This window comes from Oncorhynchus gorbuscha, unplaced genomic scaffold (genome assembly GCF_021184085.1).
Source record: "Oncorhynchus gorbuscha isolate QuinsamMale2020 ecotype Even-year unplaced genomic scaffold, OgorEven_v1.0 Un_scaffold_1390, whole genome shotgun sequence".
Classification (NCBI taxonomy): domain Eukaryota; kingdom Metazoa; phylum Chordata; class Actinopteri; order Salmoniformes; family Salmonidae; genus Oncorhynchus; species Oncorhynchus gorbuscha.
Genome location: NW_025746180.1, coordinates 112,352 through 124,432, shown reverse-complemented (window position 1 = coordinate 124,432; position 12,081 = coordinate 112,352). Strand labels below are relative to the sequence as shown.

The 12,081-nt window shown below is 41.8% G+C and overlaps 1 protein-coding gene across 1 annotated transcript in view; it reads right to left on the bottom strand.

The window, feature by feature from the left end:
• Nucleotides 1-12,081, bottom strand: part of LOC124022438 (ankyrin-3-like) — a gene marked incomplete at its 3' end in the record, with an annotated part of 124,621 nt that overhangs the window by 26,562 nt on the left and 85,978 nt on the right. Inside the window, 4 exon segments of the mRNA XM_046337363.1 lie at nucleotides 9,359-9,386; nucleotides 9,490-9,571; nucleotides 9,574-9,685; nucleotides 11,871-11,969. Coding sequence (XP_046193319.1) covers nucleotides 9,359-9,386; nucleotides 9,490-9,571; nucleotides 9,574-9,685; nucleotides 11,871-11,969 — 321 coding nt within the window.

The window sequence follows — 12,081 nt, the reverse complement described above, 5'->3', positions numbered from 1 at the left end:
AAGTAGACCACTGGGAAGACAGTCAGCAGTTCACACACCAAGTAGACAGTCAGCAGTTCACACATCAAGTAGACCACTGGGAAGACAGTCAGCAGTTCACACACCAAGTAGACCACTGGGAAGACAGTCAGCAGTTCACACACCAAGTAGACAGTCAGCAGTTCACACACCAAGTAGACAGTCAGCAGTTCACACACCGGGAAGACAGTCAGCAGTTCACACACCAAGTAGACAGTCAGCAGTTCACACACCAAGTAGACCACTGGGAAGAGAGTCAGCAGTTCACACACCAAGTAGACAGTCAGCAGTTCACACACCAAGTAGACCACTGGGAAGACAGTCAGCAGTTCACACACCAAGTAGACCACTGGGAAGACAGTCAGCAGTTCACACACCAAGTAGACAGTCAGCAGTTCACACACCAAGTAGACCACTGGGAAGACAGCCAGCACTTACAGTAGATGGCGCTAGCTAGCAAAAAGACAGTACTAGACCACAACAGATAAAGACAGTACCAGACCACAACAGATAAAGACAGTACTAGACCACAACATGTAAAGACAGTACTAGACCACAACAGATAAAGACAGTACTAGACCACAACAGATAAAGACAGTACTAGACCACAACAGATAAAGACAGTACTAGACCACAACAGATAAAGACAGTACCAGACCACAACAGGTAAAGACAGTACTAGACCACAACGGATAAAGACAGTACTAGACCACAACAGGTAAAGACAGTACTAGACCACAACAGATAAAGACAGTACTAGACCAAAACAGGTAAAGACAGTACTAGACCACAACAGATAAAGACAGTACCAGACCACAACAGATAAAGACAGTACTAGACCACAACAGATAAAGACAGTACTAGACCACAACAGATAAAGACAGTACTAGACCACAACAGATAAAGACAGTACCAGACCACAACAGGTAAAGACAGTACTAGACCACAACAGATAAAGACAGTACTAGACCACAACAGGTAAAGACAGTACTAGACCACAACAGATAAAGACAGTACTAGACCAAAACAGGTAAAGACAGTACTAGACCACAACAGATAAAGACAGTACTAGACCAAAACAGGTAAAGACAGTACTAGACCACAACAGATAAAGACAGTACTAGACCGCAACAGATAAAGACAGTACTAGACCACAACAGATGAAGACAGTACTAGACCACAACAGATAAAGACAGTACTAGACCACAACAGATAAAGACAGTACCAGACCACAACAGATAAAGACAGTACTAGACCACAACAGATAAAGACAGTACTAGACCACAACAGATAAAGACAGTACTAGACCACAGCAGATAAAGACAGTACTAGACCACAACAGATAAAGACAGTACTAGACCACAACAGATAAAGACAGTACTAGACCACAACAGATAAAGACAGTACTCCTGGAGATATCAGGAGTCCTCCAGCTATAGAATTAAGCTGATTATAATATAGAACAGCAGACTCACATGATTATAACATAGAACAGCAGACTGTCGTGGAAATGTCCTGTATTTACCAAATCATGAGAGCAAACCACACACAAGTCAGAGTTAGTTATCCAAAAGTCCATCTTTAATTATATGAGCTCCATCGCAACCCTGTGACTCTCAGATCAATTCAGTGTCTATCAATGAATTCTCTGAGAGACCCTTACACATTGCAACTGAGATCCTTTATAGCAAAGACACACATAGCCAGACAGCATAGGCATCATTTATTGTTCAGCTTTGTCTCCTAAACTATGTTCTTTTCTCAAACTCAAACCAATCCTCCATATCAACAGGCATATATCAAATCCATCCTATCTTGACAAGATCACAGAGACACACTGACTGGCACACAGACATTGTGGAGCCAAGAGATACACGCTTGACCTCTCCCCTCTCTCCGGCCCAAACAACTTAGTCCTGTCAGAGGACAGATGGACAGATTATACAAACACATTCTGATGAGAAGCAACTTAGTCCTGACAGAGAACAGATACTGCAACCCCGCCACAGTATTATACAAACACATTCTGATGAGAAGTAACTTAGTCCTGACAGAGACCAGATACTGCAACCCACCACAGTATTATACAAACACATTCTGATGAGAAGTAACTTACACATATATGATGAATATAAAACATCTTACCTATGTTACCAATTAATTCTGATTATTCCCCAATAAGACTCACATGACAGAGAGAAGTTGAACTAACTGTACATAGAGTCATTTCCATGGACTGTGTCACAGTTCATTAAAGTGTTGATCCATTACAATGATAATGAATAACGATACCCACAACTCAGTTACGCAACAGATTCCTCTGTTGTAAAGCAAGGCAGTGAAACATCAACCGGTTACACCACTAACTTCAACCCTAACTGCTAATACCACTCTCTCTAACCCCAGATCAACCATTCATACCACTAACCCTAACCAGTACTAACCCTAACCATTCATACCACTAACCCTAACCAGTACTAACCCTAACTGTTGATACCACTCTCTCTAACCCCAGATCAACCATTCATACCACTAACCCTAACCAGTACTAACCCTAACTGTTGATACCACTCTCTCTAACCCCAGATCAACCATTCATACCACTAACTCTAACCATTAATACCACTAACCCTAACCATTAATACCACTAACCCTAACTGCTAATACCACTCTCTCTAACCCCAGATCAACCATTCATACCACTAACCCTAACCAGTACTAACCCTAACTGTTGATACCACTAACCCTAACCAGTACTAACCCTAACCATTAATGCAACTAACCCTAACCAGTACTAACCCTAACTGTTGATACCACTCTCTCTAACCCCAGATCAACCATTCATACCACTAACCCTAACCAGTACTAACCCTAACCATTCATACCACTAACCCTAACCAGTACTAACCCTAACTGCTGATACCACTCTCTCTAACCCCAGATCAACCATTCATACCACTAACCCTAACCAGTACTAACCCTAACCATTCATACCACTAACCCTAACCAGTACTAACCCTAACTGCTAATACCACTCTCTCTAACCCCAGATCAACCATTCATACCACTAACCCTAACCAGTACTAACCCTAACCATTCATACCACTAACCCTAACCAGTACTAACCCTAACCAGTACTAACCCTAACTGCTAATACCACTCTCTCTAACCCCAGATCAACCATTCATACCACTAACCCTAACCAGTACTAACCCTAACCATTCATACCACTAAACCTAACCAGTACTAATCCTAACTGCTAATACCACTCTCTCTAACCCCAGATCAACCATTAATACCACTAACGCTAACCAGTACTAACCCTAACCATTAATACCACTAACCCTAACCAGTACTAACCCTAACCATTAATACCACTAACCCTAACCAGTACTAACCCTAACCATTAATACCACTAACCCTAACCAGTACTAACCCTAACCATTAATACCACTAACCCTAACCAGGACTAACCCTAACTGTTGATACCACTCTCTCTAACCCCAGATCAACCATTCATACCACTAACCCTAACCAGTACTAACCCTAACCAATCATACCACTAACCCTAACCAGTACTAACCCTAACTGTTGATACCACTCTCTCTAACACCAGATCAACCATTCATACCACTAACCCTAACCAGTACTAACCCTAACCATTAATACCACTAACCCTAACTGCTGATACCACTCTCTCTAACCCCAGATGAACCATTCATACCACTAACCTTAACCTTAACTAACCCTAACTGCTGATACCATTCTCTCTAACCCCAGATGAACCATTCATACCACTAACCTTAACCTTAACTAACCCTAACTGCTGATACCATTCTCTCTAACCCCAGATCAACCATTCATCACACTAACCTTAACATTAACTAACCTTAACCTTAACTAACCCTAACTGCTGATACCATTCTCTCTAACCCCAGATGAACCATTCATTAACCCCAACCTTTATTAGCCCTAACCTTTCATACTACTAACTGTTGATACCACTCACTATACCCATAGAGGTCAAGCAGCATGATAATATAAGCAAAACAAAGACCACTTTGCTTTAATGCTAACTATAAATGCAGCATCACCATTCACTATAAGACCTCTGCCAGCAGCCAGCCTGCTGCTAATGGACTGAATATAAGCAAAACTAATGGACCGATACAGATGCTGTGGTGTATGATGTCACGCTACCTGCTAGCCATGGAAACACTCTGAATCAATCAGCAGACTACTGCAGTGGAACTAGCTAAAACTCTAACCCTCCTCCAGGGAACTATAGTTATAACTCTAACCCTCCTCCAGGGAACTATAGTTATAACTCTAACCCTCCTCCAGTGGAACTATAGTTATAACTCTAACCCTCCTCCAGGGAACTAGTTATAACTCTAACCCTCCTCCAGTGGAACTATAGTTATAACTCTAACCCTCTTCCATGGAACTAGTTATAACTCTAACCCTCCTCCAGTGGAACTATAGTTATAACTCTAACCCTCCTCCAGGGAACTATAGTTATAACTCTAACCCTCCTCCAGTGGCACTATAGTTATAACTCTAACCCTCCTCCAGTGGAACTATAGTTATAACTCTAACCCTCCTCCAGTGGAACTAGTTATAACTCTAACCCTCCTCCAGGGAACTATAGTTATAACTCTAACCCTCCTCCAGTGGAACTATAGTTATAACTCTAACCCTCCTCCAGTGGAACTATAGTTATAACTGTAACCCTCCTCCAGTGGAACTAGTTATAACTCTAACCCTCCTCCAGTGGAACTATAGTTATAACTCTAACCCTCCTCCAGGGAACTATAGTTATAACTCTAACCCTCCTCCAGTGGAACTATAGTTATAACTCTAACCCTCCTCCAGGGAACTATAGTTATAACTCTAACCCTCCTCCAGTGGAACTATAGTTATAACTCTAACCGTCCTCCAGTGGAACTATAGTTATAACTGTAAACCTCCTCCAGTGGAACTATAGTTATAACTCTAACCCTCCTCCAGGGAACTATAGTTATAACTCTAACCCTCCTCCAGTGGAACTAGTTATAACTCTAATCCTCCTCCAGGGAACTATAGTTATAACTCTAACCCTCCTCCAGGGAACTATAGTTATAACTCTAACCCTCCTCCAGGGAACTATAGTTATAACTCTAACCCTCCAGTGGTACTATAGTTATAACTCTAACCCTCCAGTGGTACTATAGTTATAACTCTAACCCTCCAGTGGTACTATAGTTATAACTCTAACCCTCCTCCAGGGAACTATAGTTATAACTCTAACCCTCCTCCAGGGAACTATAGTTATAACTCTAACCCTCCAGTGGTACTATAGTTATAACTCTAACCCTCCTCCAGGGAACTATAGTTATAACTCTGACCCTCCAGTGGTACTATAGTTATAACTCTAACCCTCCTCCAGGGAACTATAGTTATAACTCTAACCCGCCGACTGAGATGGCCGCCTCGCTTCGCGTTCCTAGGAAACTATGCAGTTTTTTGTTTTTTTACGTGTTATTTCTTACATTAGTACCCCAGGTCATCTTAGGTTTCATTACATACAGTCGAGAAGAACTACTGAATATAAGATCAGCGTCAACTCACCATCAGTACGACCAAGAATATGTTTTCCGCGACGCGGATCCTGTGTTCTGCCTTACAAACAGGACAACGGAATGGATCGCATGCAGCGACCCAAGGAAACGACTCCGAAAAAGAGGGAAACGCGGCGGTGTTCTGGTCAGACTCCGAAAAAGGGCACATCGCGCACCACTTCCCAGTATTCTTCTTGCCAATGTCCAGTCTCTCGACAACAAGGTTGATGAAATCCGAGCAAGGGTGGCATTCCAGAGGGACATCAGAGACTGCAACGTTCTTTGCTTTACGGAGACATGGCTTACTGGGAAAACGCTATCCAGGGCGGTGCAGCCAACGGGTTTCTCCACGCATCGCGCCGACAGAAACAAACATCTCTCTGGTAAGAAGAGTGGCGGGGGCGTATGCCTCATGACTAACGGGACATGGTGTGATGAAGGAAACATACAGGAACTCAAATCCTTCTGTTCACCTGATTTAGAATTCCTCACAATCAAATGTAGACCGCATTATCTTCCAAGAGAATTCTCTTCGTTTATAATCACAGCCGTATATATCCCCCAAGCAGACACATCGATGGCTCTGAACGAACTTTATTTAACTCTTTGCAAACTGGAAAACATTTATCCGGAGGCTGCATTCATTGTAGCTGGGGATTTTAACAAAGCCAATCTGAAAACAAGACTCCCTAAATTTTATCAGCATATCGATTGCGCAACCAGGGGTGGTAAAACCTTGGATCATTGTTACTCTAACTTCCGCGACGCATATAAGGCCCTGCCCCGCCCCCTTTCGGAAAAGCTGACCACGACTCCATTTTGCTGATCCCTGCCTACAGGCAGAAATTAAAACAAGAGGCTCCCACGCTGAGGTCTGTCCAACGCTGGTCAGACCAAGCTGACTCTACACTCCAAGATTGCTTCCATCACGTGGACTGGGACATGTTTCGTATTGCGTCAGATGGGAATATTGACGAATACGCTGATTCGGTGTGCGAGTTCATTAGAACGTGCGTCGAAGATGTCGTTCCCATAGCAACGATAAAAACATTCCCTAACCAGAAACCGTGGATTGATGGCAGCATTCGCGTGAAACTGAAAGCGCGAACCACTGCTTTTAATCAGGGCAAGGTGTCTGGCAACATGACTGAATACAAACAGTGCAGCTATTCCCTCCGTAAGGCTATTAAACAAGCTAGCGTCAGTACAGAGACAAAGTGGAATCTCAATTCAATGGCTCAGACATAAGAGGCATGTGGCAAGGTCTACAGTCAATCACGGACTACAAGATGAAATCCAGCCCAGTCACGGACCAGGATGTCTTGCTCCCAGGCAGACTAAATAACTTTTTTGCCCGCTTTGAGGACAATACAGTGCCACTGACACGGCCTGCAACGGAAACATGTGGTCTCTCCTTCACTGCAGCCGAGGTGAGTAAGACATTTAAACGTGTTAACCCTCGCAAGGCTGCAGGCCCAGACGGCATCCCCAGCCGCGCCCTCAGAGCATGCGCAGACCAGCTGGCCGGTGTGTTTACGGACATATTCAATCAATCCCTATACCAGTCTGCTGTTCCCACATGCTTCAAGAGGGCCACCATTGTTCCTGTTCCCAAGAAAGCTAAGGTAACTGAGCTAAACGACTACCGCCCCGTAGCACTCACTTCCGTCATCATGAAGTGCTTTGAGAGACTAGTACAAGCATTTCGCTACACTCGCATTAACATCTGCTAACCATGTGTATGTGACAAATAAAATTTGATTTGATTTATAGTTATAACTCTAACCCTCCAGTGGAACTACAGTTATAACTCTAACCCTCCTCCAGTGGAACTATAGTTATAACTCTAACCCTCCTCCAGTGGAACTATAGTTATAACTCTAACCCTCCTCCAGTGGAACTAGTTATAACTCTAACCCTCCTCCAGTGGAACTATAGTTATAACTCTAACCCTCCTCCAGTGAATTATAGTTATAACTCTAACCCTCTTCCAGGTAACTATAGTTATAACTCTAACCCTCCTCCAGGGAACTATAGTTATAACTCTAACCCTCCTCCAGTGGAACTATAGTTATAACTCTAACACTCCTCCAGTGAACTATAGTTATAACTCTAACCCTTCTCCAGTGGAACTAGTTATAACTCTAACCCTCCTCCAGGGAACTATAGTTATAACTCTAACACTCCTCCAGTGAACTATAGTTATAACTCTAACCCTCCTCCAGGGAACTATAGTTATAACTCTAACCCTCCTCCAGGGAACTATAGTTATAACTCTAACCCTCCTCCAGTGGAACTATAGTTATAACTCTAACACTCCTCCAGTGAACTATAGTTATAACTCTAACCCTTCTCCAGTGGAACTAGTTATAACTCTAACCCTCCTCCAGGGAACTATAGTTATAACTCTAACACTCCTCCAGTGAACTATAGTTATAACTCTAACCCTTCTCCAGTGGAACTAGTTATAACTCTAACCCTCCTCCAGTGGAACTAGTTATAACTCTAACCCTCCTCCAGTGGAACTAGTTATAACTCTAACCCTCCTTCAGTGGAACTATAGTTATAACTCTAACCCTCCTCCAGTGGAACTAGTTATAACTCTAACCCTCCTCCAGGGAACTATAGTTATAACTGTAACCCTCCTCCAGTGGAACTATAGTTATAACTCTAACCCTCCTCCAGTGGAACTATAGTTATAACTCTAACCCTCCTCCAGGGAACTATAGTTATAACTCTAACCCTCCTCCAGTGGAACTATAGTTATAACTCTAACCCTCCAGTGGTACTATAGTTATAACTCTAACCCTCCTCCAGGGAACTATAGTTATAACTCTAACCCTCCTCCAGTGGAACTATAGTTATAACTCTAACCCTCCTCCAGTGGAACTAGTTATAACTCTAACCCTCCTCCAGGGAACTATAGTTATAACTGTAACCCTCCTCCAGTGGAACTATAGTTATAACTCTAACCCTCCTCCAGTGGAACTAGTTATAACTCTAACCCTCCTCCAGTGGAACTAGTTATAACTCTAACCCTCCTCCAGTGGAACTATAGTTATAACTCTAACCCTCCTCCAGTGGAACTAGTTATAACTCTAACCCTCCTCCAGGGAACTATAGTTATAACTGTAACCCTCCTCCAGTGGAACTATAGTTATAACTCTAACCCTCCTCCAGTGGAACTATAGTTATAACTCTAACCCTCCTCCAGGGAACTATAGTTATAACTCTAACCCTCCTCCAGTGGAACTATAGTTATAACTCTAACCCTCCTCCAGGGAACTATAGTTATAACTCTAACCCTCCTCCGGTGGAACTATAGTTATAACTCTAACCCTCCTCCAGGGAACTATAGTTATAACTCTAACCCTCCTCCAGTGGAACTATAGTTATAACTCTAATCCTCCTCCAGGGAACTATAGTTATAACTCTAACCCTCCTCCAGTGGAACTATAGTTATAACTCTAATCCTCCTCCAGTGGAACTATAGTTATAACTCTAACCCTTCTCCAGGGAACTATAGTTATACCTGTAACCCTCCTCCAGTGGAACTAGTTATAACTCTGTGTGTAGGGTGTAGTGTGTAGGGTATAGTGTGTAGTGCAAAGTGTAAAGTAGTGTCAAGGAGGACTGAGGTGATGTCTCTGTGTCCCTCTCTAATAGGGTTAGTAGTGTGTAGGGTTAGTAGTGTGTAGGGTGAAGTGTGTAGAGTGAAGTGTGTTGGGTGTAGTGTGTACCTTGGTAGTGATGTCTGGAGAAGCCCCTGGTCAAGGAGGACTGAGGTGATGTCTCTGTGTCCCTCTCTAATAGGGTTAGTAGTGTGTAGGGTGAAGTGTGTAGAGTGAAGTGTGTTGGGTGTAGTGTGTACCTTGGTAGTGATGTCTGGAGAAGCCCCTGGTCAAGGAGGACTGAGGAGACGTCTCTGTGTCCCTCTTTGGCAGCCAGGTGTAGGGGGTGTAGCCAGAGGTGGTAGTGGCGTCAGGACACGCCCCATTCTGCAGCAGATACAGCACGATGTCAGGCTTCCCCAGACGACTGGAGATGTGGAGCGGGGTCTGGTTGTCCTGGAGACAGGGACAGAGGGTTAGAGGACAGACAGGAGACAAACATGAGCAAAGACACTTCAACAGACCACCAAAAAACATTTTTCTTAAGATCAACTGTGACAACAAGTCACAGTATATATAGTAATCCAACTGTAAATACTCCACATGGCTAAGAATACCTCATTTAAATATAATAACTCCACCAATAAGAATACCTCATTTAAATATAATAACTCCACCAATAAGAATACCTCATTTAAATATAATAACTCCACCAATAAGAATACCTCATTTAAATATAATAACTCCACCAATAAGAATACCCCATTTAAATATAATAACTCCACCAATAAGAATACCTCATTTAAATATAATAACTCCACCAATAAGAATACCTCATTTAAATATAATAACTCCGCCAATAAGAATACCTCATTTAAATATAATAACTCCACCAATAAGAATACCTCATTTAAATATAATAACTCCACCAATAAGAATACCTCATTTAAATATAATAACTCCACCAATAAGAATACCTCATTTAAATATAATAACTCCACCAATAAGAATACCTCATTTAAATATAATAACTCCACCAATAAGAATACCTCCTTCAAATATAATAACTCCACCAATAAGAATACCTCATTTAAATATAATAACTCCACCAATAAGAATACCTCATTTAAATATAATAACTCCACCAATAAGAATACCTCATTTAAATATAATAACTCCACCAATAAGAATACCTCATTTAAATATAATAACTCCACCAATAAGAATACCTCATTTAAATATAATAACTCCACCAATAAGAATGCCTAATTTAAATATAATAACTCCACCAATAAGAATACCTTATTTTAATATAATAACTCCACCAATAAGAATACCTCATTTAAATATAATAACTCCACCAATAAGAATACCTCATTTAAATATAATAACTCCACCAATAAGAATACCTTATGTTAATATAATAACTCCACCAATAAGAATACCTCATTTAAATATAATAACTCCACCAATAAGAATACCTCATTTAAATATAATAACTCCACCAATAAGAATACCTAATTTAAATATAATAACTCCACCAATAAGAATACCTTATTTTAATATAATAACTCCACCAATAAGAATACCTCATTTAAATATAATAACTCCACCAATAAGAATACCTCATTTAAATATAATAACTCCACCAATAAGAATACCTTATGTTAATATAATAACTCCACCAATAAGAATACCTTATGTTAATATAATAACTCCACCAATAAGAATACCTTGAGAACAAGAACAAGTTCTCATTTACAACTGCGACCTGGCCAAGATAAAGCAAATAATTGCGACAGAAACAACAACACAGAGTTACACATGGAATAAATAAACATACAGTCAATAACACAATAGAAAAAAAAGAAAGTCTATATACAGTGTGTGCAAACGGCTTGAGGACAATAAATAGGCCATAGAACTACTAAAATTACTAGCTACACCAGTCGGGATTCTCTCCAGTCAGTATGAGGGTATTTCTCCAGTCAGTATGGGAGATTCTCTCCAGTCAGTATTGGGTTTGTCTCCAGTCAGTATGGGAGTTTTTCTCCAGTCAGTATGGGAGATTCTCTCCAGTCAGTATTGGGTTTCTCTTCAGTCAGTATTGGGAGTTTTCTCCAGTCAGTATGGGAGTTTTTCTCCAGTCAGTATGGGAGATTCTCTCCAGTCAGTATTGGGTTTCTCTCCAGTCAGTATGGGGGTTTTTCTACAGTCAGTATGGGGTTTTTCTCCAGTCAGTATGGGGATTCTCTCCAGTCAGTATGGGGTTTTTCTCCAGTCAGTATGGGGATTCTCTCCAGTCAGTATTGGGATTCTCTCCAGTCAGTATGGGGTTTTTCTCCAGTCAGTATGAGGGATTCTCTCCAGTCAGTATGGGAGATTCTCTCCAGTCAATATTTGGGTTTTTCTCCAGTCAGTATGGGGTTTTCTCCAGTCAGTATGGGGTTTTTCTCCAGTCAGTATGGGGTTTTTCTCCAGTCAGTATTGGGTTTTTCTCCAGTCAGTATGGGGTTTTCTCCAGTCAGTATGGGGTTTTTCTCCAGTCAGTATGGGGTTTTTCTCCAGTCAGTATGGGGTTTTTCTCCAGTCAGTATGGGGGATTCTCTCCAGTCAGTATGGGGTTTTTCTCCAGTCCTACCTTGGCCTTGACCTCCACTCTGGCTCCACTCTGAACCAGGTATTTGACCACGCCAGCCTGGCCGGCCCTCGCTGCCATGTGGAGCGCCGTCTCTCCCCTCTGGAACTCAGAGATACACACAGGTTAGAAATGTTACTTCACACACAGGTTAGAAATGTTACTTCACAAACAGGCTAGGTACCAGGGTTCTATCAAACACACAGGCTAGGTA